General features: G+C 42.1%; 1 protein-coding gene across 5 annotated transcripts in view; it reads right to left on the reverse strand.

The window, feature by feature from the left end:
• Window positions 1-18,047, reverse strand: part of ARMC2 (armadillo repeat containing 2) — a 126,710-nt gene extending 108,663 nt beyond the window's left edge. For 3 of the 5 annotated variants that reach the window (XR_002730380.2, XM_023205972.2, XM_023205970.2), the window contains exons 1-3: window positions 17,917-18,046; window positions 11,995-12,255; window positions 7,924-7,996 (exon numbers count right to left, since the gene is read on the reverse strand). Coding sequence is in view for 3 of the 5 variants with exons in the window: in XM_023205972.2 (XP_023061740.2) it covers window positions 7,924-7,996; window positions 11,995-12,212 (291 nt within the window). In the remaining 2 variants the exon portion in view is untranslated. Of the gene's footprint in view, window positions 1-7,923; window positions 7,997-11,994; window positions 12,256-17,794 lie in introns of all 5 variants that reach the window. The other 2 variants (XM_023205971.2, XM_023205973.2) reach the window with 2 other exon arrangements.
• Window positions 18,048-26,974: the final 8,927 nt, after the last annotated feature.

The raw sequence follows: 26,974 nt of genomic DNA on the forward strand, positions 1-26,974 counted from the left end.
AGGAACAGAAAAGCTGAGAGTGTAATACAGGAAAATAGGTGTTTTCTGTGCAATTATGAAACATGAAATACAGAGGGTAATCTCAATTTTGAAGACAGATGTGTGGTTTTCTTAACTCAAAATGTCTGCATTCTGCAGGTACCCTGAGACTGAAACAAAGATCAAGAACTCTGTCAAATAACAATCATGCAGACAAAGTAAACGGCTCCTTCTACAGACACCCAAACTGTACTAAATGAAATTTTTTTTTTTTTTTTTTTTAAGATAGGGTCTCATTCTGTCACCCAGGCTAGAGTGCAATGGTACGATCATGGCTCACTACAGCCTTAACTTCCCGGTCTCATGCAATCCTCCAGCCTCAGCTTCCTTAGTAGCTGGGACTACAGGCATGCACCACCACACCCAGCTAATTTTTTATTTTTTGTAGAGATGGGGTCTCCCTATGTGGCCCAGGCTGGTCTCAAACTCCTGAGCTCAAGAGCTCTCCTGCCTTGGCTTCCCAAAGTGCTAGAATTACAGGCATGAGCTACCACACTCAGCCAAAAGATTTTATAAAGAGGGAAAACATGGTTTGGAAAGCAAATTTCCTCACAAGAGAATCACCAAATTTTCTCTGTAGGGCAAGATAAAAGTCCCACAAATGCTCCTCAATAAAAGGCATTATTTTCTTAGTGCAAAATTAGTAACTGTATAACAAAAATTCGGTTCCATTTTACTACTGACATTTAATAAATTATGTGTCCCATTTAAACATGCATCTCGTGGGACTACTTAGAATAAAGTGACATATGTAAAGCATGTTTAATTCTTTAAGAGAAAACAACTAAATGACTCAGCAATTTCTTTTACGCCAAGTTCTACAAAATGTTCTATCATGCTGTGGAGTAAAATGACTTTTATAAAGAAAAACAGCAAACATGTTTCTCTCATAAAATTCAAATAATTTTAGAAATCAGAGAATGTTGCAAGTAAGTTTAAGTTTTCACTTGAGGGCCAGGTGCGGTGGCTTACACCTGTAATCCCAGCACTTTGGGAGGCCGCGGGTGGATCACCTGAGGTCAGGAGTTCAAGACCAGCCTAGCCAACATGATGAAACCCCATCTCTACTAAAAATACAAAAATTACCCAGGCATGGTTGTGCATGCCTGTAGTCCCAACTACTCAAGAGGCTGAGGCAGGAGAATTGCTTGAACCCAGCAGGCAGAGGTCGCACCACGGCATTCCAGCCCGGGTGACAGAGAAAGACCCTGTCTCAAAAAAAAAAAAAAAAAAATTCACTTGAGAATCTTAGCTACCTCACATTTTGTCTCATGACACTAACCCATGACTTCAGCATAATCAAGGACACACGCACAGCCATATTTTAAGGTCTGTTCTGGCTGATGGACCTGTTAAGAGCCCATTGAAGACACAGTCTATTTCCACAGGACAACCCCGTTAAAGAAGACACAATACATGGAACGTTTAAGGTATCGTATCCATCAGGCTGGCCACGACTCTTCCAAGCACTGTCACCTTGGCCAGTATCTGCCCTGGCTCTTCCAGATCACCCAACAGGGTCTCCCCACATCCTACATGACAACTGGAAAAGGGAGTTCAGGACATCTCACCCCAGAAATTCTGGTGCTCACAATTTAATCTGAAAAGCAACAGATCACACACATATGCAACGAAAGACACCTTGAAAGTCAGAAAGCAAATATTAAACATTCTTGCAAGCGGCCGGGCACAGTGGCTCATGCCTGTAATCCCAGCACTTTGGGAGGCAGAGGCGGGTGGATCACGATGTCAAGAGATGGAGACCATGCTGGCCAACATGGTGAAACCCTGTCTCTATTAAAAATACAAAAATTAGCTGGGTATGGTGGTGGGCACCTGTAGTCCCAGCTGCTCGGGAAGCTGAGGCAGGGGAATCACTTGAACCCAGGAGGCAGTGGTTGCAGTGAGCTGAGATAACGCCACTGCACTCCAGCCTGGCGACAGAGCGAGACTCAACCTCAAAAAAAAAAAAAATTCTCACAAGCACAGAACCTTTGTGACGCAGCAGTTATGTGTGCACTTCTATTACTATGATTTTCTCCACAGGTACACTAGGGTCCTCTGTCACTCTCGGCATGTGACTCACTGCTGTAATGTCACCGTTTGCTTTAGCAATCATGAAAGAAAAAACACTGCTTTGGCTCTACTCTACTTGTCTTACCCTGGATCGCCCATCCCCAAGGTTTATATGAGTTCCTAGGTCCCTTTCTTTTAAAAATATTAAATTTTGTTTCACTTATCAATTACCTGGAGCTTGGTTATACCGCTCAAACTAATCCACACTGTTAGAAGTGGGGCTGGTAGTTGCCCAGAGGAGGCAGTGGCTGAGAGGGGACCATGATGGTGGATTCGGAGCCCAGAAATGATCGATTTGATGATGCTGGTAGTAGTGACCTATTTTTTCTTTTGAATGTTGGTTACTGAGTGTGTTTAGTTTGTGTAAATGTATCAAGCTGAATTCTTCTGTGTCAATAAAAAGTTGAATAAAAACATTTGGGGTTTATATAACTGGACTCAGTAAGTTTAGGAAACCAAGAGAATTCTATCTTGTTGACTTAAAATAACGACAAAAGATAACACTTCCTGCTTATTCACAGGGTCTTTTCTGACTTTATACAATCCAAAGCAAGAGAGCAGTTATCTCTGTGTAAACAAATTTGAACACCATCTAACCAGAGTAGAAGAAAAATAGGAGTAACTATCACCCAACTGCCCCAGGTCTCAGTGCTCCTGTGGAGCGGCAGGGAGCTGCTAAGAAGGAAAAAAGATGTAAGCTGGCACACCTATATAGCAGGCAGATATAAATGTTAATAAAAGACAACAAATCAGGCGGGCACAGTGGTCCATGCCTGTAATCCCAGCCCTCTGGGAGGCCAAGGTGGGCGGATCACTTGAGGCCAGGAGTTTGAAACCAGCCTGGCCAATATGATGAAACCCAATCTCTACTAAAAATACAAAAGTTAGCCAGGTGTGGTGGTGCACGCCTGTACTGAGCCAAGATCATGTCATTGAACTCCAGCCTGGGTGACAGAGCAAGACTCTCTCAGAAAACAAACAAACAAATAAAAACTACAAATCAGAGTGCTTCTGCTAATAGGAACCCCCTGGGCCAGTGGGGCTGGAGGGCAGGGCCTGAGCAATGAGGAACCATAAGCGTCAGCTCTTTCTCTTCTCAGAAGCCCTGGGCAGTCCTGAGTGTGGGCAGCCCATTGCCCGCTGGAGGGTGTGTGGGGAGCACAGGCCACATAGGATGAGGAGAAAGAGAGAGAGGGTAGCTGTACAAAAGCAGTGTTTAGCTAATCTGCTCAATGTAGGAGCTGAAAGGCTGCTGTCTGAGTCCCTGTTCCCTGACTGACTGCTGGTGGAGGAATTGTTAAAAGGCAAACTGGTCTGAGAAAGTGTCCTAGATCCAAAAAGCACTGAGATTCAACTGGCTAGGTCCTCACAAACTCTTTCAGTAAATGTGTCCCTTAACTGTGAGATACTCTTCCACCATTCTCTCTCCCTCTCTCTCCAGTTATCTTTCTCTCCACTCCCTCTCCCTTCATCTATCTCTGCCCTTTGCCAATTTAGTGGTTACCAGAGGCAAAGAGTTCTTTTAAAAAATGAAGGGATAAAGAAGAAAAAAGGTGGAAGGTCAGGTAGCATGGGGCCATTTTCAGAATTTTTTGACTGGGGGCCCCAAATTTTAATTACTGTTTAAAATGAAATGTACTTAAGACCCTCACATAATCCACAATAACAACAACAACAATCTCAAATTAAGTAGTCATTTTCCTTAAAATGGGAGCTTCTTAGATTACTTTTACTTTGCTTTTTGTTTTTACGTTTGTTTTTTTTTTTGAGATGAGTTTCATTTTATTGCTCAGAATGGAGTGCAGTGGCATGATCTTGGCTCACTGCAACCTCTGCCTGCTGGGTTAAAGTGATTCTCCTGCCTCAGCCTCCAGAGTAGCTGGGATTACAGCCATGCACCACCACACCTGGCTACTTTTTATATTTTTAGTAGAGACAGGGTTTCACCATGTTGGCCAGGCTGGTCTCGAACTGTGACCTCAGGTGATCTGCCCACTTCAGCCTCCCAAAGTGCCGGGATTACAGCATGAGCCACCACGCCTAGCCGTCTACTTTTACTTTGAACATAGCACCCAACCATTCAGAGGTATGGAAATTTAAGTTCAACGACCCTAAACAGATAAATGCCTATCTTGTCTTAGCCCAACAGCTAATCCTGCAGTCCAAGTACTGTACCAGTTTGACAAGGACCAGGTTATCTCTAGAAAATGAGATTTTTTTTTTTTTTTTAAGGGAAGAGTAGACCCAAACTGAGTGAGTCCCCAAAAAACTACAGTAATATTAAAAGCAATTTATAGGAGTCAAACTACAAAATCATAGAATGAAGAGCCACTCTACAAAAAGGTAGAGCCACTGAGCTGCCGAACTGGGTCCTCAGGCTGTAGCTGGCTCAAAACCCAAGTGGTTCCCAAGATTGTAGACACTAACAAGCCATGTGTCAACAGTAAGTGGCAAATTATTTCTTGCAATATTGGTTCATGCTTGCTATCTTGGGATCTTATTTTTGTCATCTGCAATATATGAACAAGTATAATCTTTCTCACAGAGGCATTCTGATAAACACTTTAAAAATGTAAGACACATTTTGAGGCAATTGGGGTCATTTGGACATGGACTGTACATTAAATGAAATTACTGAGTAATGCTAATTTTCTGAGCTATGATGATGGTATTGTGGCTATGTAGGAAACTGTCCTTGTTCATATGATATGCACACTTAAATTTTTGTGGATGAAGTATCACAATGTCTGCAACTTACTTTCAAATAGTTCATTCAAAACAAACATTCATACAAGCACATGCGCATGCGCACACACATATACTCACACACACACACACAGAGTAACAGAAATTGAGAAGCGCTTGACTAACATACCAATCTCATACAAGCCTAGGGAACTGGTATCACCAATTACTTCTGGTAGCAGAGGTAGAAGGGGAGGAGTGGCTAAAGTAAGGAGGATTGGTTGAAATTCTGTGTAATTCCATCCTTCCCAGCTTCATGCAGTCAGGCTACTGAACCCAGAAGAAGATGGGTTTATTCTCTAAAGAAGGTAAAACACAGGGTCTTCTTTAACTGAGGTCAATAAGTAAGGGTACTAACAATAAGTACCCTCATTGTTGAGTGTCAGAGTACTTATTATAAACACGGATGTTAACTGAATGTTTGTATCCTAAATGCTGGGCATTCCCGCCTTCTTCCTGCACCTGGAAGCTAGCAACCAAACTTTAACATCCAGGAAACAGCGTGCAAGATACTTCTTTACAGAGAATATGACTAGCCCGTAAGAAAAGTCCTAAAGATACTGCCACTGGGGTATCATCAACAACACAGCCTAGCCAGATCCCCCTAACTATAGGTGTGGGTAGATACCACCTATAGGTTGACCAACCCAATCCACACGCCACTACTCTTTTTTTCTTTTTTTTGAGATGGAGTCTCACTCTGTCACCCAGGCTGGAGTTCAGTGGTGCGAACTCAGCTCATTGCAAGCTCCGCCCACGGGTTCACACCATTCTCCTGCCTCAGCCTTCCGAGTAGCTGGGACTACAGGCACCCGCCAACACGCCTGGCTAATTTTTTGTATTTTTAGTAGAGACTGGGTTTCACCATGTTGGCCAGGATGGTCTCGATCTCCTGATCTTGTGATCCGCCCTCCTCGGCCTCCCAAAGTGCTGGGATTATAGGTGTGAGCCACTGTGCCCAGCCACCACTACTCTTGAGAGCAGCCAAACAAACAGCATGAGGCATCAGGGGAACCCTCTAGTATAAAAAGGAGAGACAAAAATGCAACAGAGACTATAAAGGGAGAAAACTGAATTACAAAATCAAAACTACCACTAATATACTCAGACAACATGCTGCAACCATGAAATAAGAACAGACTACTATACAAAGAGATAATGTAGAGGGGAAAAAAACTTTTGAAAATTAAAAATATGATAGCAGAAATTTAAAAAACTCAATAAAGGGATCAGAACACAGTCTCTTCCACAAAAAGATGTGAAACAGAAAAGAGAGAAAATAAAAAAACTGAAATGTCAGTCCAGAAAGTCCTACATCTTTTTTTTTTTTTTCAGACAGAGTTTCACTCTTGTTGCCTAGGCTGGATTGCAACGGCGCAATCTCAGTTCACTGCAACCTCCATCTCCTGAGTTCAAGCAATTCTCTTGTCTCAGCCTCCCAAGTGGCTGGGATTACAGGCACGCACCACCATGCCCAGCTAATTTTGTATTTTTAGTAGAGACAGGGTTTCGGCATGTTGGTCAGGATGGTCTCGAACTCCTGACCCCAGGTGATTGGCCTGCCTAGGCCCACCAAAGCGCTGGGATTATAGGCATGAGCCACCACGCTTGGCCCAGGAAGTCCTATATCTGAATAATAAATTCCAGAAAAAGCAAAAAGAACAAAAAAGTGGGTAAGACACTATGATGATATTAAATATTCAATTAATATCCATGTTTACTGAAAGGCATGAGATTCCACATTGAAAGGGCCCTTCACGTGCCCAGCATGCCTGATAAAAATAGACTCACACAAAGGACCATTGTCATTAAATTTCAGAACACTAGAAACAAAGAGAAACATCCTACAAACTTCCAGAGAAGAAAAAACAGGAATTAAAGTTTCAAATAATTTACTTCCCATGTACCCTTTCTCAAGAAACTATGGGAGGGAATGCTCTACCAAATCCACAGAAAATCAAGAAAGTGGACTTGAGACACAGGAACCAGGAAAAAGCCAGCACAAGAAGGAGAAGCCACCTCGCCAGGAGGATGGTGAGGGGCATCCCAGGAGAGCTGTGCTCAGGGAAAGTGGTTGGGCAGGACGTGTGAAGAGTTCTCCAAGGAGGTAAATCCATAGAATGCCTCATGTGCCTGAACATAAAAGGAGATTAAGACCACTGGGGATGAGTTTGGGGTTGAAATTTGAAATACTAATAATACAAAACTTAAAAAGTAAGGCAATTATTATTAATGCCAGGGAAAACAAAAAATGGTGCAGGAAAGGAGAATTTATCATTAATTCAAGGCTCAACTATGAACAGGTTTATGTAATCATAGAGAAAACAGATCTAACCAAAGTTTTATATCTATATGGGAGTAATAATGGGGATAGAAAAGGTGAACACATTATGATAAGAGGCAAAAAGACAGACAGAAACAAAATCTTCATCTTCCTTAGAAGTCATTGGATAATTCCTCAAGCTCATAAGTCAGAAAGCAGCAAGACAGTGTGGCATTGGGAAGTCTGGATGTAAATCCTAAAAGGATGTGTCAAAAGAGCTTAAAGTGAAAGCCACTGAGAGGGGAACAATGAAGAGTAAGGGGACAGGAAATCACTGGATTTTTGTTACTTTTTTTGTAATAAATTGTTGACTTATATATTTATATGTAAATGTGTATATATAAAGAGACTACATATAAATATATGATTTTTACACATGTATAAGATATATAACTTTAATATAAATCATACATATAATTTTTGTATATACAACTGTTAAGAAAATATGTATGTATAACTAAGAAAACAAAAATATTGTGAAATATTGCTTACCAAGTTATTATATATTTTAAAAATTCTTCTTTATTATCAAACTATAGGTAAATTATAGAAGTATTTCATTAGATATTACCCATTACATTTGAACAATATAAAAGAATCTGCTTTCATATTAAATTATTAGTCTATTTAGGTGTACATGATAATTATCATAGCATATATAAGTACTGATTCCAAGTATTTTTGGCCAATTTCATTTCACAACATAATATAAAGTACTGGTGGTTATATAAAGTACTCACCAGCTCTAGTGGACTAAGACGTGCGCCAGAGATAGGCCTGGAATCAGATGACTCAAAACTGGATGCATGGAGGCTAGCATAAAAGATGGTGCAGAGTGTTAGTTTGTGAAGAATTATTTCTTTATTTATAGTATATATTAGTTAACTCTAGCTAAAAAGCAAGTAAAAGGATGCGATGCATAAGCCTTGAGGAAAAACATTTTTTAATGTTATTGTACTTAAAACAGTTTATTGGCCGGGCGCGGTGGCTCAAGCCTGTAATCCCAGCACTTTGGGAGGCCGAGACGGGCAGATCACGAGGTCAGGAGATCGAGATCATCCTGGCGAACACGGTGAAACCCCGTCTCTACTAAAAAATACAAAAAACTAGCCGGGTGAGGTGGCGGGCACCTGCAGTCCCAGCTACTCGGGAGGCTGAGGCAGGAGAATGGCGTGAACCTGGGAGGCGGAGCTTGCAGTGAGCTGAGATCCGGCCACTGCACTCCAGCCTGGGCGACAGAGCGAGACTCCGTCTCAAAAAAAAAAAAAAAAAACAGTTTATTAAGAAGTCTTTTGATTACATTTAGGAAGTTTGAAAAATACTGAATAATGAAAAGAATAAGTGTATACAGGAATTTTTTTAAAAGCTTTGTTCATACCACTTCAGAAAGCTGGTATGGGACAACTGCTAGTAACCATTTCATTCCAAAGTAACTTCCTGAACCAGTGTTTGGAATCATTTCAGGAATCTTGAACAAAATTCAAACTTAAAAAGACAACTACCTTGAAAATCAATGTAACCTATCACACCACAAGCTAAAGAAGATACAGAAAATACAAGCTAAAGAAGACACATATTAGCAGATATAGAAAAGGCATCTGGCAAAATCCAACACTCATAATAAAAATTCTTAGCAAACTAGGAATAGAAGAAAACTTCTAAGAATATCTACAAGAAACCTACAGCTAACATCATATTTACGGTAAGAAAGAGTTTTCCCACTAAGATGACGAAGAAAGCAAGGATGTCCCCTCTTACTACTGCTTTTCAGTATCATACAGAACATCCCAACTAATGCAATAAGATAAGAAAAAGAAATTAAAAGCATACAGATTGGGAAGGAAAAAATAAAACTCTTTGTTTGCAGATAACAGGATTATCTACGTAGAAAATCCTAAAGAACTGACAAAACCTCCTGGAACTAATAAGTGATTATAGTACAGTTGCAAGATACAAGGTTGGAAACTGAAAACATATTATCATTTACATTAGCACTCCAAAAATTAAATACTTATAAATCTAACAAGATATGGATAAAATCTAGATGAGGAAAGCTACAAAACTCAGTGAAAGAAATAAAAAAACTAAGAAAATGGAGAGATCTTCCATTTTCATGGCTAGGAAGACTCAATGTTGTCAATATGTCAATGCTTCCCAACTTGATCGATAGATTCAATGAAATCTCAATCAAAATCCTGGAAAGTCATTTTGTAGATATTGACAAACTGATTCTAAAGTTTCTATGGAGAGATAAAAGACCCAGAATAGCCAACACAATGTTGAACAAGAAGAACAAATTTAAAGGACTGACACTCCCTGACTTTAAGACATTATTATAAAGCTACAATAATAAAGACAGTATAGTACTGGTGAAAGAATAAACAAATAGATCACTGGAACAGAATAGAGGGCCCAGAAGTAGACTGACATAAATACAGTCAACTGATCTTTGACAAAGGAGCAAAGGCAATACCATGAAGAAACATAGCTTTTTCAAAAAATGGTGCTGCGCTCTTTCACGGAGGTGGAGGCTCGATGCATTCAAGATCCACCTTCACTCATAACCCATTGCCATGGCCAAAGAAGACACTGCTGCTGGAGGTGCAGTGCATGTTACTACTGCTTTAAAAGAGGTGCTGAAGACAACTCTCATCCAGGACAGCCTAGCACATGGAATTGTAAAGCTGTCAAAGCCTCAGACAAGAGCCAAGCCCATCTTTGTTGCTTCCATCTAACTGTGATGAGCCTGTCTATGTCAACTTGATGGAGGCCCTTTGAGCTGAACACCAAATCAACCTAACTAAGGTTGATGACAAGAAACTAGGGTAATGGGTAGGTCTCTCTAAGACTGACAGGGAGGGAAACCCCATAAAATGGTTGGTTGTAGTTGTGTGGTAGGACTATGGAAAAGAGTCTCAAGCCAAGGATGTTATCAAAGAGTACTTCAAATGCAAGAAATTGACAAGTAAAACCTTGGCTCATATTCCTAAAAAACAAACAAACAAACAAAAAAAACAGTGCTAGGACAACTGGACATCAACCATCTACATGCAAAACAAAAACAGAACACAAACCTAACACCCTTCACAAAAATTAACTCAAAATGGGTCATAGACCTAAATGTAAAACACAAAACTATAAAATCCCTAAAATATAACATAGGACAAAGTCTAGAAAACCTTCGGTATTCCGGTGACTTTTAATATACAACTCTAAAAGCAACATCCATGAAAGAAATTGATAAGCTTGACTTCATTAAAATTAAAATTTTCTGCTCTGCAAAAGACAACATCAAGAGAAGAAGAAGAAAAGCCGCAGAGCAGGAGAAAACATTTGCAAAAGACATGTAAGATAACGAACTGTTATCCAAAATACACAAATAATTCTTAAAATTCAATAAGAACACAAACAACCCATTTAAAAAATGGGCCACAGACCTTAACAGACACCTGACCAAAGAATACACACATATGTAAAATAAATATATAAAAAGATGCTCCACATCATATGTCCAGGGAAAGTAAATCAGAACAATGAGATACCACTACACACGCATTAGAATGGCCAAAATCTAGAACACTGACAATGCCAATGCTGGCAAGGATGTGAGGAACAGGAACTCTCATTCATTGCTGGTGAGAATGCAAAATGATACAGCCCCTTTGGAAGACAGCTTGGCAGTTTCTTACAAAGCTAAACACAATCTTCCCATGTGATCCAGCAATCATGCTCCTTGGTATTTACCCAAAGGAGTTGAAAACTTCGACGAGTGTGGTGGCTCATGCCTGTAATCCCAGCACTTTGGGAGGCCAAGGTGGGCGGATCACGAGGTCAGGAGATTGAGACCATCCAGGCTAACATGGTGAAACCCCGTCTCTACTAAAAATACAAAAAAAAAAAAATTAGCTTGGCATGGTGGTGAGCACCTATAGTCCCAGGTACTAGGGAGACTGAGGCAGGAGAATGGCGCGAACCCGGGAGGCAGAGCTTGCAGTGAGCCGAGATCGCACCACTGCACTCCAGCCTGGGCAACAGAGCAAGACTCCATCTCAAAAAAGAAAAAAAAGAAAACTTATGTTCACACAGAAACTTATACATGGATGTCTATAGCAGCTTTATTTCTAATTGCCAAAACTTGGAAGCAAATGAGATGTCCTTCAGTAGATGAATGGATAAACTGTTGTATAACCAGACAATCGAATATTATTCAGCACTAAAAAGAAATGAGCTATTCAAGCCATGATAAATCGTGGAGGAAACTTAAATGCATATTACTAAGTCAAAGAAGCCAATCTGAAAAGCTGACATACTACATAATCCAACTATATGACGTTCTGGCAAAGGCAAAACTGTGGAGACAGTAAAAAGATCAGTGGTTGCTAGGGGGTGGGGGAAGGAAGTGAAAAATAAGCAGAGTGAAGAATTTGTAGGGCAGTGAAACTACTCTGTATAATATTATAATAGTGGTTACGTGTCATCAGAAATTTGTCCAAACACATAAAATGTACAACACCAAGAGTGAACCCTAATGTGAACTACAGCCTTTGAGTGATAATGGTGTGTCAAAGTATGTTCGTCGATTGTAACCAATGTACCACCCTGGTGGGGGACGGTGATAATGAGATGCTGTGGATGTGTTGTAGTAGGGGGTACATGGGAAATCTCTGTAGCTTCCACTCAATTTTGCTGTGAACCTAACACTGTTCTAAAAAATAAGTTTATTTTTAAAAACTATCCATAAGTAGAATTAAGGGAAAGTATAACCTGGTGCTTAAATATCTGAGTGAACATGAATGCGAAATACCATATACCTGAAGGAGGAAGGAGGTCTATTTTCTGATGTTCTTGAGGATGCAGGTCCGAATAGTTTTCTTTGGGCTTCCTGTGGTGTAAATGGTCTTTGGGTTCTAACTGTTCTTAATGCATTTCGTGCTTCACTTATGATTTCTGCACTGGTCTTCCGCTTGGACACTGAAGGTCGATAAAATGGATCCAGTTTTCCTAACATTTTATCATCTGGAGACAGCATCCTTCCTTTGAAAGTAAAATATTCTTCAGATAGACACCACGCCCTGCAAATACATGGTACAAAAACCATTAATTATTTTTATCCAGGACTTTCTAAAAATGAATGCTTAAGCCTATCCATATACTAAACCATTCCTCTATATTAAGCTTTAAAAATCCGAATGAATTTTTAATTAAAAATCCACCAAGCAGTTAGAAGGTTAGGATCTGAGAACAACTCTCAAAAATATAGAGAGGAAAATTTCCTCAAAAATATAACAACTGAGGAAAAAGATGTGCAGGGAAGAAACCCAGGATGAAAGCTAAACCCAGAGAGAAAGACTAATCATGAAAGAAGACAGAATAGGAAGAGCGAATCATCTCATCGTCTTCAGCCTACAAAAAACACTGAGGGTTCCGTTAAAATGTTTACAGTTTCCTTTTCTTCCCCACTGCCCTCCACACTATGTGATACTATAAGGTTACATTTTAGACAGAAATGTTGTATTTCTAAAGGACACTTGATTTTGCAACAAACCTCAGAGAATGGTTCAGCCCCACATTTGTCTGTGATACAACTGAATGAATTGATCCAACTCACCTATAATTTGAGGTAGTGACCTAAGTAAATAAATACCAAATATCAATACCAACTGATCCTTTCCCAACACCCCTTTCTGAAAGAGTTAAAGTCATTACAAGGGCCATGAGAATGCATATCCTTCTCAAACGTTGGTGTGTTCCATGGAGACAAATCTAAACTTTAAAATAGGACAGATTTTTAAAACGTAATTCTAATGAGTACATGGCACTAGGTGTTTCTTAAAAAAAAACTTGAACCCCATAAAATGCCATATCTCTAGAGAGACAGAGGTCTACATGGATTTTCCACCTATTTCAGCTGCCCAATTTTAGAATAACTTCTGCAAAACAGAAAACTGCTTTGTGACATATTCCCCAGGAAACTAAAAAGATTCCATTTCTATAAGTAGAATTAACAGGTGATTCCTTAGACAAAAAAGATTTACTATATTATGATTCTAAACATTGTTACATAACAACAGACAACAAGAACATTTGTTTAGCTCTGCACAGGCCCCAACCCAAGAGTTTCTGATGAAAACTATAAACGATATGTCATACTTTTCATATGGAAATGCCAGGTGTTGAGTTAAAATAGTAAAAAAATTACTTGATAAGCAATGCTATTTTAGGAATTTTTGATACAGGATTTTGAATTTAAGCACAGTCTCTACAATTATGTTCATTAATATAACTATCAAAAACGATGAGGGGCCTAGTACATTTTATTTCTAATACTTTTGAAATGATTGGCTTTCACTTTAAAATATTCAATGATAATTATTTAAAATATATACACAATTTTTTATACCTACATATATGTATATTATTTTTGGATGCATAATACAAATTCAGTCCCATAACATCTAACTTAAGCGGCCATGACAGGTTTGTTGGTCTGTTTCTAAAAGACCTACTGCAGTAAGAAATTATGCCACTAAGTGAGAAGAGGTTTTTGTACAATAAACAGGCTTCTTCCAGAGCCTAAATCAGGTTTGCCATCCCTTTGGCCTCACATGGCACTAATTAGTCTAACAATGTCCAAAAGTAATCTGGTAAATCTAATAAAGATTAGAGAAAGTTCTGTGGGGAGTAATAACGGACTCTCACTCCTGACCTAAGAATCTCTCTGGCTAAGGGTATAGTTTTGTATTAAAAACTATACTCTTTCAGAGAGTGATGAAGCAGGAACATTCACTCTGGTCAAATTCCAAAAATTCTGTGAATTACCTGGGAGCATACAGGAATTTAGACTGACCAAATACTATACTGACAGAAACAATGTAGCTACAGGGCTAAAAATATTTTTGTCTATAATTTTTACCAAAAATTCTAACACAACTTTCTCTATCCTTCTTCTCTTTTTCCACCAAATCTCACTTTAACAATTATATTGTGAGAAACTTGTACAATAATGTAAAATCTGCACAATATGTTATGATATGTTAATATTCACTAAATCAATCATGGAAATATTTAATAATACATGTGAACTGACTTAGAAGAATGAGAAGTGGGCTTTGGAGGGAGGACTTTTAAACTGATATTTGTTAAACTACAAATTATTATAGATGGTTTTTGCCAACTTGAAAAATTAATCACTCATGACCTGAAAGCTTATCTACTTAAAGTATACCTGAACTATAACACAATAGTCCTACAGAAATTCTAACTTTACAAAATTTTCCTGCCAAGTCGAGCAAATCCATTCAGCCAGTAGTACTGATTAACTGTTTCCTAAGAGGAACACAAAACCATCTTCACTCTCAAGCAAGAACCACTAATGTGAGATAGACATTTACTTTAACACCAAGCACTGTGCTAAGTACTCTTGACTGCATTATCTCAATTAACCCCATAACAATTTTGCAAGGTGGACAGAGTCTTTTTAAAAAAATAACTAGAGATGAGGTCTCACTATATTGTCCAGGCTGGTCTCAAACTTCTGGGCTCAAGCTATTCTCCCTGGCTTCTCAAAGTGCTGGGATTACAGGTGTGAGCCACCATGTAATCTATGGTCTGGACAGGGTCTTAAGCAATAGAAAAAAAGCTATGATACATGCCCACAGATAATATTCAAACTCCTACCCACTAGATGGGGTGGTAGGAGGTGGGGCACTTAGAGGCATTGGGGCTGCAACTATTAACCCACTCACATAGAGACCCCAATATTTTCCCAACAGGAACAGCCTTCTTGGTATGTACCAGCTGAGTATTTACCCTGTTTATACGCAAATGATTTAAATACAAGGTAGAAACTGATGGCACTAATAAAAAAAAAAAATAGAGGCAAATTATTTATGTGACCACAAAGGAAGAAGAGATTTCTGATTGGGGGAAGGCATCAGGTAGACTTCCTGGAAGAGGTGTTGCTTGAGCTAGGTTGCGAAAAAAGGGCTGAATTTGAGCAAGTGGCAGTGGCTGGCACTGGAGCTGGAGTAGAGAAGGAAGTTCCAACAAAGTCAGCAAGTGAGCCAATGCAAAGCATCAAGACATACAAGGTGTGTATGGACAAGGGGAACTCTGAAAATGGTGATTGGGGCTGAACCAACTAAATTAAATGGCGAGAATTTAAAAGTTGATGAGCAGATCAAATACAGCATTTTGAGGGATGATGTGATCTGGCAGAGATGGGCAGGAAGGAAAGGAAGGCAAAGATCAGAAGTAGTGAAATCGGACAGTTTTTATGTAATCACCCAGCTAACTCTCAAAGGTCATTTCCTCAAGGAAGCTTTCCTGAACATGCCTCTCCCACCCTGCTAGCCTGAGTTAAGGGCCCCTCCTCCAGACTCCACAAAGCCCCCAGCTGGTCTCTGCCACTCCACCCTCCCACTGTGTTAGAATTGCCTGTGCATGTGGTATTGGCCCGAGACTCTCCGCCCCAACCCTCCACGTGAGGCACAGCTGAAGGTCAACACTTACATAATCACTAGACTCCATTTTTAAATATAGACTTGAGCTAAGACATTTTCAGATGAAGGCTGCATAGTTTCTCTAACTGGAGATATTTGTTACAGTGAATTATGAAATCTGGACCTTATTTCAAATCTGTCTTGATGTTATGTGGTCAGATGAGTTCAGATTTAGCCTCCTTTCCCTGACTTGTCTTTATTTCAAGTTGCCTGGCACAGAGTAGGACTCAATGTTGTGATGAATGAGTGAAGTATGGAAAGCCTGAGATACAGGAGTCAAGGTGAAGCAGAGGTTAGAGGAGAGACGAGAACAAGTGAGGTGCACTGAGAACAGAATTAAAAACTGAGAACAGAATTAACAGGATTTGGCATCCATGATTCCAGGAAGAGGCCAGAAACAACACCGGGTATGCAAACCTAGGGGAGCCAGAGGGCAAGGAGCCTTTAAAAAGAAACAGGAGAAGCAGACTTCAAGAGGAAAGAAGAAAGAGGTTGAGTTCTGTCTTGCATCACACTATCCAGAGTCTGTGGTATCCACAGGACCTCTAGAGGGTGAACACCACCAGCAGTAGGAAATTTGAAAGTGAAGAACTTTTTTTTCAACAAGATATTTCTTATTGGTCTGGGGGAAAGTTCAGAGTCATAATTTACAGAAGTTTATAACTAATTATAAAGACCTGTCTTTACCGTTGCTGCTAATAGCCACTGGAACCAGAGCCTTCTTGCTAAATGCAACACTGCACTATCAGGATGTCTGCAACAGGGGGAAAGCAGGCCAGTTTCACAGTCTTCCCTGCAAATCAAACACTCAGGACCCTTCCGTAACTCTGAATCATTTTTGTATTAATATGAGCATCCAAAGAGGCAGTGGTTAAGTGCTTAGATGCTGGAGTAAGGGTTTAAATGCTGACAATTCACAGCCATGTTGACCTTGGGCAATGCCTCTAATATCTCTAAGCATCAGTTTCCTCATCTGTAAAAGGTGCATGGTAATAATTGCCTCATAGGATTGTTTGAAGAATTAAATGATATAATACATGTAAAGTGCGTTAGCACGGTGCTTATTTTAATACGGCCCTTAAAATGTTAACTATGTTAACAGATGTTAACAATTATTGCCCAAGTGCTACATGATAAAAGGATACAGCAAACTCATTTCCACGAATGAAAACCTGCATTTTAAAAAAGAAACTGCAAAACAGAGAATGATGTTTGTTCAGTGTTTCTATACATAAAGTTTAGTATTATTATTATACTTTAAGTTCTACGGTACATGGGCACAACGTACAGGTTTGATACATAGGTATACATGTGCCATGTTGGTTTGCTGCACCCATCAACTCATTTACATTAGGTATTTCTCCTTTTAAACGGCGGGTAGGTGGTGCTTGCCTTTATGAAAACAGATAATTTTTATTAAGCATTTTATTGAATATCAGCGATGCCAAATTAACATCAACAACTAACCAGAATCCCATAGATTAAGAAACCAGGATAAAAATAATAAATGGTGCTTGCTTTTCAACCAAGTTAAAGTATAATAATTATAAATCAGGGTGGGACGTAAGATCTGTTGTGTTACTTGTGGGAACGGATCACAAAAGGCATTATGTATACACTCCATGATTTTAACGTATGTTAAATATTGTTACACATACATTTTTATTTATTGAGGCCCTGTTGCCTGAAAGTGCCCAGATATAAACTGTATGACTCTGGCCCAGTCACCGCCTGCCTAGACAAAGCCCCTTAGTCTACCACTCTCATTCAACAAATATTACTGGGCTTCTATTAACCACCACGCACTTGGCTAAGTGCTACAGTACATAAATAAAGACAACCGCTCCGGACCCCTGACAACATGCACAGGGCACTCATCGCCTCTCTACCCTATCCGAGGACACACAGGCAGACGACTGCAGGAGGGGTCCCCGGTGAGCCGCAGGGGAGACCTCACCTCCCGCGCGGACAGCGGGTTCCCTACCCATGGCAGTGCCCGCTCTTCCACAGTCCCGGCCAGGGCAGAGCGCAGCAGCATCCTCACCCCGCCCGGCCACCCTCCCACTTCGCCCTGCAGCCAGCGTCTCCATGGTAACCGTACACAAACTACCTCCCGCGGCCGCCCCGGCAGCCAGACTGCGGGGCCAGGCCGCTGCAGGGCGGGTGGAGCCGGCCGGGGAACGAGCTTGGCGAGGGCGCAGGGAAGGAGGCTTCCGGCCTGACCCAAAGCACCTGTGATGAGCGCTTGAGATAGCAGCGGCTGCGAGGTTCAGCTCATCCTCCGGCTCTCCCCGGGCAGCGGCCAAGGAAGCGGCGCCAGCGCTGGCGGGGTAGCCCCAGGTCGCCGCTGGGCCACTGGGCCTGCGCGGGTCCCGCCAACGCATGCGTAGAAGCTCCGAGGCGTGGCGACGGCCGGAGCGGGTGGGAGGAGCCTGGAGAGGGCTGGAGGCCGGGAGGTCAGAGCAGAGCTGGCATCATGGGCAGGTGTCCGCTTTTAAATTAGCAATTTGCCGAGCCACATCTGTTGCTCCCCTATCGGATCCCAGCGCATCTGTTAAATAACAACAGGTAGGCCGGAAGCTTAATGCTTGCGGGTAAGAAGGATTTACTGGCTCAGGTTAGGGCTCTGTATAACTTGGAGCCACTTGCTGAGCCTGTTTCCTCCGATGTCAAGTGGCAGGAAATATTAATAATAGTACCTATGGAGGTCTTGGGCTGTTATGAAAGTTGCATGAGAAAATGGATGTAAAGAGCTATGCACGTGGCAATCAACGAATATTAAACTGTTGGCTGTTATTAAGCCCTTGCATTTGTAGAGCACTTCAGAGTTGCCAGAGTATGCACGTAATCGTACCTTCTGAATCTGAGGAGGCAGCCTGGCGTCCCCATCCACAGGAGAGAAACTGGGGGCCTGAGGTGTAGTGATCAGGAGAAGGAGATTCCAGTCTAGGTCCCCCGTGGCCAATCGTTTATTGTTCGTGATCACAGTTGAACGAACGGCAAAAAGCACTCCATTTATGTGTTTCTAGTTTAAATTCCCTTCTCTCCTATTAGACCGTTTAGCAACACTTTACGGTGTTAAATACAAGTGAGATCATAAGCACTCTCCATTCAGGTTTGCACCACGTTTTATAAATATGGGGATTTTCCAGCTGAAGTGCTATTTGTCATCAACATTGGAAAAATGCCACTTCCTTTGGTGCTAAGCATCTTGTAAAGAATAACTAAATTGAAAATATTTTTGAACACATACCATGTGTAAGGCATCGTTCCAGGTGGGAAATGATGCTAACCTGAACTAAAGGAACGAAAATATTCTTCAAAATACTCAGGAGGATTTCAAACATAACAGAAAATAAGTACCTATTCATTGATTGGATAATTTTAGGACCCGAAACAAAATATTTTGTGTTCTTCAGGATTAAAGTATTTTCCAGTGACTCAACATGACATATCAACAATTCCCATTTACTGGTCAGTGGACTCCATTGTGAAATGGACCATTGCCCGTTTTAAATAAAACTATGTGTTTTGAATTCACAACTTGTGAGACGTGATACAACGCCACTTTATTCTGGTCTCTCGCTATCATTTTAAAATTTATTCAGTGCTGGTTATCTTCTCCTGTCCCTGGATGGGAAGAAATTTGGGGGTAAAGCCCTGGATTTTTCTGCTCATTCTTAGATAACTGACAGTCCTGTCATAACTAAATCTCAACCACAGCTTCATTTCAAAACTATAATGTTGGGTGCAAGATTTAAACAAATGCATCAAACTTCACAGAAAGTAAGTCTTCCTCCCCCATTCCAGCCCCCGGTTTAAGCTCTCTAGCTGGCCTTCCCTGAAGGGGTGCACTAGGCTTAGGCTTGCTCCCCACCCGCCCCCCTATTCACTAGAGGTTGTTTAAGACCCAGCTTGAATCAAACTGGCAGTGAGGAGAAGGCGGTGAAGGAAGGAGATGGAGCATTTCTTCCTATAGTTGAGCACTTCAAGCTTGGTGTGCTGGCCTGTGGTTAAAGCAGCTCATGTAGGTCTTTCCTGATCCTTTGGAGTCTCCCACTGATGAGGACCTCCCTCCTGGGGGCTCCTGAAAATCCTAAAAACACAGGGTTTATTCCAGCTTTCAGTGCCCCGTTAGCGAGGTCCCAAGGGAAAACCCACACATCTGTTACCCTAGTGATTCTGAGAGCTCAGGCCTGTCTGGGTGCAGCCCCTTCCAGGCTGCCATAGGCAGGAGCTTTAGCTTACCCAAGAGTGAGTCAGGCTCCAGTTCTCCAGGCCACGTAACTACAGTCTCTGGCAGTCCCAGGCCCCTGGGGAAGCCCCTCTCGCTGGCTTGAGATGAAGGGCATAGCACCCCACACTCCTTTCTCCAAGGAAGTTTCCCCACACATCTTCCCTTTCCACTCTCTGACCCCTTATTTTTAGCTTCAGCCTGGGTGAGGGGTTGAGGGGGTCTTAGGTTTCTTTGTAACCTGCCCTACGGAGACTCTGCCTCACCTCACTTGGAACTGATGATTACATAATTACCATCTCAGTGGAAACATCAGCCTAAAAACCTCTGGTACAGCCAATTACTAGCTGTGGTCTTACACCTTAGGATCTTGGTCTAAAATAGACCGTAAGCAAGCTACTGGAACCTGATTCTACCCAACTCAGCTGGCCAGGAAATATCTGCTGGGCAAATTAGAACAACTGAAAAGAATGACATGGGTAGAATTAGAGGAAGCAGTTATTTGAAGCAATGAAGCTCCCCAGCTTACCTCACTGCAGGACACTATATGAGAAAATACTTGGGCTGTCACAGCAGTGGCATATTATACTGACCTGGCTGTTTCTCCACTGTTACCTGATGACTATTTTACAGAATTTTACATCGGTTTTGTAAGTGGCATTGCTTTAGAAACAAAACTGTTGACATGTTTTATATACTTGAGAGAGATTAAGGACGAAGACAAAGTATTATTAAGTATCTGACATTTATAAAGCACTTTATAGTTTCCAAATTGCTTTTATTTGGGACACTTCATTTCTTTTGTCTAATTTGGAGTTTATTAGAAGCCTGGAAAGTAGGTATCTCAATTTGAGATGGAAGAAAACTGAGGTTCAGGGAGGTGAACTGGTCAGCCCACAGGCACACAGCTAGTAAAAGGACCTGAGATCTGGGGTTCTTGATGCCCAAGTTCAGTACACCATGCTGCTATTATACACGCATTTTGTCCCCAGCATGGAAAGGTACTTTGTAGGCTACTGAAGCTGTCAAGCTGTGCTCTTTATTTCCTCCTCTCACTTATCCCAGAGTATTTGCTGCATGGGGCTATAGGGATCAAGAGGAACTTAAGAATCTTTACATTCACTTGAAAATGCCTTCTGAATTTCTGGATTTTGAATTAAAGCAAGAATTATATAGGCAGGAGATTGGGTAATGATACAGTTTTATGCAGTCTCTGATGCAAAAATTGCAACAGAATGATGAACTCATAGATGCTTTTTATCCAGACTGTACTAGTAGATTTTACAGTTTATATCATAGTTTCTATCACATACACCTCTTATTTAATATCTATAGCTCATCCTAATTTATCTATTAGATATATTTTTGAAAAGATACATGTTAAATAAATACTTCTTTAATGTTCACAATTCCCCCCACTCCCCTCTCCCCCCCACCCCTACCCCACCCCCCACCCCCAGTGATTTTTATGACTACAACTGAGCTGTGACTCACAGGGGGAAAAAATACTTCTGGCATGGAATGAAAATTGCCAATTTAGAATTCTAATATTCACTTCAAGACACTTTCTGCTTTTGTCAGTATAGAATCTTGGTGCTTTAATTATATATATCACACAATATAGTGTGAGGAGTTCATCAAATGGACAGCCTATGCAATCTTTGCATACAAATTTAAAGGCACAAATACATTAAAATGCAACTTGCTGGAAATTTATAATTCAATGAAAATTAACTAACTTCATGGAACTGGATAGACATGAGACTGTGGAATTGTCCTAAAACTTATCAGCTAAAATGTCTATGTAAATCCTGTCTTTATGGGGGCTCAGCTGTGACCTGTGCACCTAGGTATTACTTTACCTTTAAGTACACTATCCCGTATCACCCCTGCCACCCCAGGCCACGTGCTCCACCAAGCTGCCAAGTTGTTGACAGGAATGCTAATTAATAAGGGTCCATTTAATTACCAGTAGATTACAGAGTCTCTAAGGACCCTGCATTTCACTGGAAGGGAGGAGGTTCTAGTTTTCAGGGAGTGTGTCAGTGTCAGTAGGATTGTAACTATGAATTACTTCATCCTGAACAACTCTTGGATGTTAAAAGAGACCAACTGAGACAATCAGAAACCCAATATTATTTGTCCAACTCACTTATGAGACATTACTCAGTGAGCATGCCTGTATCTTTTGGAAGTTTTTGCCCGCAAATAACAGAACATTCCACCAAAAGTAGCTTACACACCAAGGACATTTATTGTTTTGTTTAACAATCACTGGAACTGGGATGCTTCAGGATTGGCCCTACAGTTCAGGGACCAAGGAGGATCAGTCAAGTCTCCCCACATGGTCACAAGACGGTGGTGGCCACACTGAGCTGGGAAAGGGGCAGGGCCCTCTTTATGTATATCTCTACACTGAGAAGGAAAACATTTCCCAGAAGCCTCTTGGTCGCCTTGTCCTTACATCTCATTGGCCAGGCTGTGTCACATGGCCACACACCAGGCCCTGGCAGAGATGGATGGGGCTACCATTACTGTGGTTGATTTCAATCCATCAAGGTTCATCCCTCGGGTTTGGCGGGGAGGAACCCACTTTGCACACTTTGCTGCCACAACCTGAAGCAAACTGGAGCTCTGTTCAGCAGGAGTGGGGGGCAGTGGCTGTCGGATAGATCTGGAAGACTGCCACAGTGGCCTGGTGACAGGTCTCACCAGTCCAAATGGGCAACTGTCACAATCTCTCAGTTCTCTGATAGAGAGTTGTCCTGAGAATCGAGAGATTGTGGCAGTTGCTTGTCCCACCTGGAGACAGCTGGAGGTGTAGCACAGGGCAGGTGCTCTATCTTGGTGCTAACTCTCAGGTGAGGCCTGGTCCCTGGTCTCACTGCGGTTCCATCCTGGCTGCATAGTGGAGTCACCTGGAGAGCTTCAGCACCATCTCCGCCCAGAACCACTCAGATGAACTGATTCAGTGCCTGGGGTAGGTGGGAGATGGGAGTGGAGCCAGCCGTTTAGAGCTGCGGAGGTGACTGTGGTGTGCACAGCCAGCCGGGAGAATCTCAGCCCTGGTGAAGCCAGAGCTCCCCTGCCTGAGAACCTCAGCCACAACCCAGCAGGAGGCAGAGCTGCCTGAAGAATCCCTGGCTTTCAGAACAGAAGGAATGGAGAAGAGCCTAATTTATGCCGACCCAGAGATGAAAAACCCCATGTCACAGACTCATGGTGCTCTCCAAGATGTGTACCACCCCATGTCCACCCCCACCAACCCCCACTGTCACCAGGCCATCTTGGGCACTTTTTGCATCTAGTCTCCAACTGGCCCCTCTGACCCCACTCCACTCCCTTCCTGCTCCAACAGTGTTGTTCACGCTACACTCAGCAACCAAAGTGAGTGTCATAAACCACAGTTCTGGACGTGCCCTCCCAACCCCTCTGCCCAGGAGCTCTCAATGTCTGCCCACTGACCACCAAGTCAAGTCTCAGATCCTCCATGATCTGCATGACAGCCTGTAGTTCTGTTATTCTAAGAACTAGGACTTATTTGGGGGTTAGATGTCATAGGCTCTGTGCTGAGTGCTTTGCTCACTTTAAATCAGTTCCCTTCCAACCCTAAAGTACTCCTATTGTCCTCATTCTGCATGCATAGAAATTGAGGTTTTGTTTCTTCACTTACCCAGGTCATACAGGTGGTAAAAGTGGTGGATCTAGGATTCAAGCCCAGCTTGTTGGGTGTACGTGTATTAGGGTTCCCTAGAGGGACAGAACTAATGGAATATATATATAAAGGAGAGTTTATTAAGTGTTAACTCACATGATCACAAGGTCCCACAATAGGCCGTCTGCAGGCTGAGAAGCAAGGACAGTCAGTCCGAGTTCCAAAATTGGAGAACTTGGGAGTCTGATGTTTGAGGGCAGGAAGCATCCTACACGGGAGAAAGATGTAGGCTGGGAGGCTAGGCCAGTCTCTCCTTTTCGCGTTTTTCTGCCTGTTTATATTCTAGCCATGCTAGCAGCTGATTAGATTGTGCCCACCCAGATTAATGGTGGGTCTGCCTTTCCCAGCCCACTGACTCAAACATTAATCTCCTTTGGCAACACCCTGGCAGACACACTCAGGATCAATACTTGGCATCCTTCAATCCAATCAAGTTGATGCTCAGTATTAACCATCACAATGGACTTAGGAGGCCATGTTCCTATAGACACTACACGTTCAGCCAAACCAGACTGCTGCCATTCCCTGATCACCCGCTGTATCTCACCACCTCTGTGCCTTGGCTTTGAATGGTCCCTGCCATGGGATACTCAGCAAACATGTCTACTCAGCACTGGGCACCCATCGGAAAGGACTGCAAAGAGGAATTCACCTTGAAGTAGTCCACGGGAGAGAGAAAGATCGATTGGTCAAGTTCATGGTGGATCCAGTCAGCATCCACCTTTTATGGCTTTATGTAGCAATGCCCCATGGCCCAGGAGGAGAAGCAGAAATTGTGTTTATGGGGATGACCAGGGCTGAGGATGGCCAGAGAACAAAGTCTGAAGGGGCACGCGACAGGCACAGGCTGGATGGGGAAGTAAAGAGAGAAGGAGGAATGGTCTGCAGGGTTAGGGAGAGGCTGGAGGACTGAGGTCACTGACAGGAACAGAGCAGATGAGGCAGTTTGAGGAAGGAAAGTCAGGAGATCTTATTAATTCAAATGCTGCCTCTCACTAAAGTGCTTTGCTCACTTTAAATCAGTTCCTCTTCCAACCCTAAAGTACTACTATTATCCTCATTCTACATGCATAGAAATTGAGGTTTTGTTTCTTCGCTTACCCAGGTCATACAGGCAACACCCTCAGCTGTTTGCCTGTGGTCACATCACTTAATAGCTGCAGCTGGCTTTTCTTTGAGATGTGGAAGTTGAACCAAATGACCCTTAAGATACTGCTGAGCTATGGGATTCCACGGGAGGAGGTTGTAGTCAGGGGGCTGAGGGTTAGAGATTTTGGAGGTGGCTCAGATGGGAGAACCAGATGATGAGGTCTAAGAAGTGGCCTGGCTGGTTACTGCCCTGGAGAAAGTCGAGGAGGTCAGAGGTCCCAAGAGGCCAGATGAGGCACTGACAGAGAGGGGATAGAAGGAGAGAAAGCCTGAACTGTCAGTAGTTGGTACCTCAAGCCCCTTGTGCTGTGCTAATGACACCTGTGTACAGAATGACCTGTATGCGCCACCCCACAGAGAAGGTGGTGACCCCCAGGGATTGCGGCTTTGGGAGAGACATGCCTCCTGGTTCTCTTGGGTGATGACAGCAGTGAGTTTCCCTTAGAAGGAACCCCCTAGGCAGACTGGGGACCCATGGGCTAAAAGGAGATCCCCCAGGACACTTATTTTTTTCTCTCCTTAGTGCTCTCAAATTCAGTTAAACAACAACAACAACAACAACAACAAAACAACGATGTACTTATGTGCTATTAAGTTACTAGCCCAAGAAGATATTATTTTGGCAATATGACAAGAAGGACAATTTAAATAGAGAAAAGGAAAGTTTGATTGAACTGTGGTCTTTCAAAGAAATGTGGACTCCAGTTTCAGGTTTAAATATTCAAGGAATCCTAGCAGGTTCCAAATCTAGCTGAATGTATCTGGGTTTCTAATAGCAAGATCTTTAAAATCTAAAGATGTTAAGCACATATCTTCATTGACATGAGAATAGTCATACGAGTCTTTATGTTATTAGATAGAAGGTATTACATAAATAGGATCTACAAAATTATCTACCAAGAATGCGGAAGTAGGCTGGGCGCGGTGGCTCACGCCTGTAATCCCAGCACTTTGGGAGGCCGAGGAGGCTGGATCATGAGGTCAGGAGATCGAGACCCTTCTTGCTAACACAGTGAAACCCTGTCTCTACTAAAAATACAAAAAATTAGCTGGGCGTGATGGCGGGTGCCTGTAGTCCCAGCTACTTGGGAGACTGAGGCAGGAGAATGGCGTGAACCTGGGAGGCGGAGTTTGCAGTGAGCCAAGATTGCACCACTGCACTCAAGCCTGGGCAACAGAGCGAGACTCTGTCTCAAAACCAAAACAAACAAACAAACAAAAGAATGCAGAAGTAATAGCCACAAACAAAACGTCATGATTATCATTGTGTACTTGCAAGGCACTTTTCCTCATCTGAGCACAAAATGCTTCGTATTTCATAGAACTAAACACACACACACCCGTATACACACACAACACATATCAAACAAGGGAAATTTGAATACGGTGATGGATTCTATCAATCAATATCCTGACTATGATATTGCCCTATAGTTTGGCAAGATGTTATCATTGGAGAAACTGGGCAAATGGTACATAGGACCTCTTAGAATTTCGCTATATTATTTCTTACAACTGCACGTGCCTCTGCAATTATCTCAAAATAAAAAGTTTAAAATAAACTTCTTCACTCTCTTGTTTACTATTTCATCTCTGTAAGGCTTATAGGTGAAAAGTTAAAATGCAGAGGAAATATCATTCTGGAAATAAATAGGATGATTATTCCACAATGCAGTGTGGATAAAACAATTTCCCTCTGAAACTTGAAAACCAATAGCTTGGCTTAACTGCCCAGGAAAAGTGAATTTCAGCGCTGAAAGTCATTCAGTGAAATTATTCTTTCTGGTTTTTTTTTTTTTTTTCGTTCACACCCAGAGAGTGTTAAAATGAAGGGTGGTGTGTCAATCACCATTCTTATTAGGATATGGAAAGCAACAAATGTTTCTGTTTTCATTTTTATTTTGAGAGCTCAAACTCAAAGGCAGGCGTTCTCGGCCTCCCTGGCATTATCCACAGCAGCTCGTTTTCTATCGGGAGTGGAGAGCCCTGGCTGCTGGGCTCTGTCCATTGTCTGCCGCTGCTCATGCCCTCCACTGATCCTACCTTCCCCAGCCCTCTAATTAGACGGCAGGGTCCTACCCCCAACCCCCACCACTTTCCCACCACGTGATGCACCACCTCCCACTGCAGCCTTGCACCCAATCGGGCTGTGCACTAAAAAAAATTGTGATAGCATCTTGTACCAGCTGGTT

Source organism: Piliocolobus tephrosceles, chromosome 5 (genome assembly GCF_002776525.5).
Source record: "Piliocolobus tephrosceles isolate RC106 chromosome 5, ASM277652v3, whole genome shotgun sequence".
Taxonomy (NCBI): domain Eukaryota; kingdom Metazoa; phylum Chordata; class Mammalia; order Primates; family Cercopithecidae; genus Piliocolobus; species Piliocolobus tephrosceles.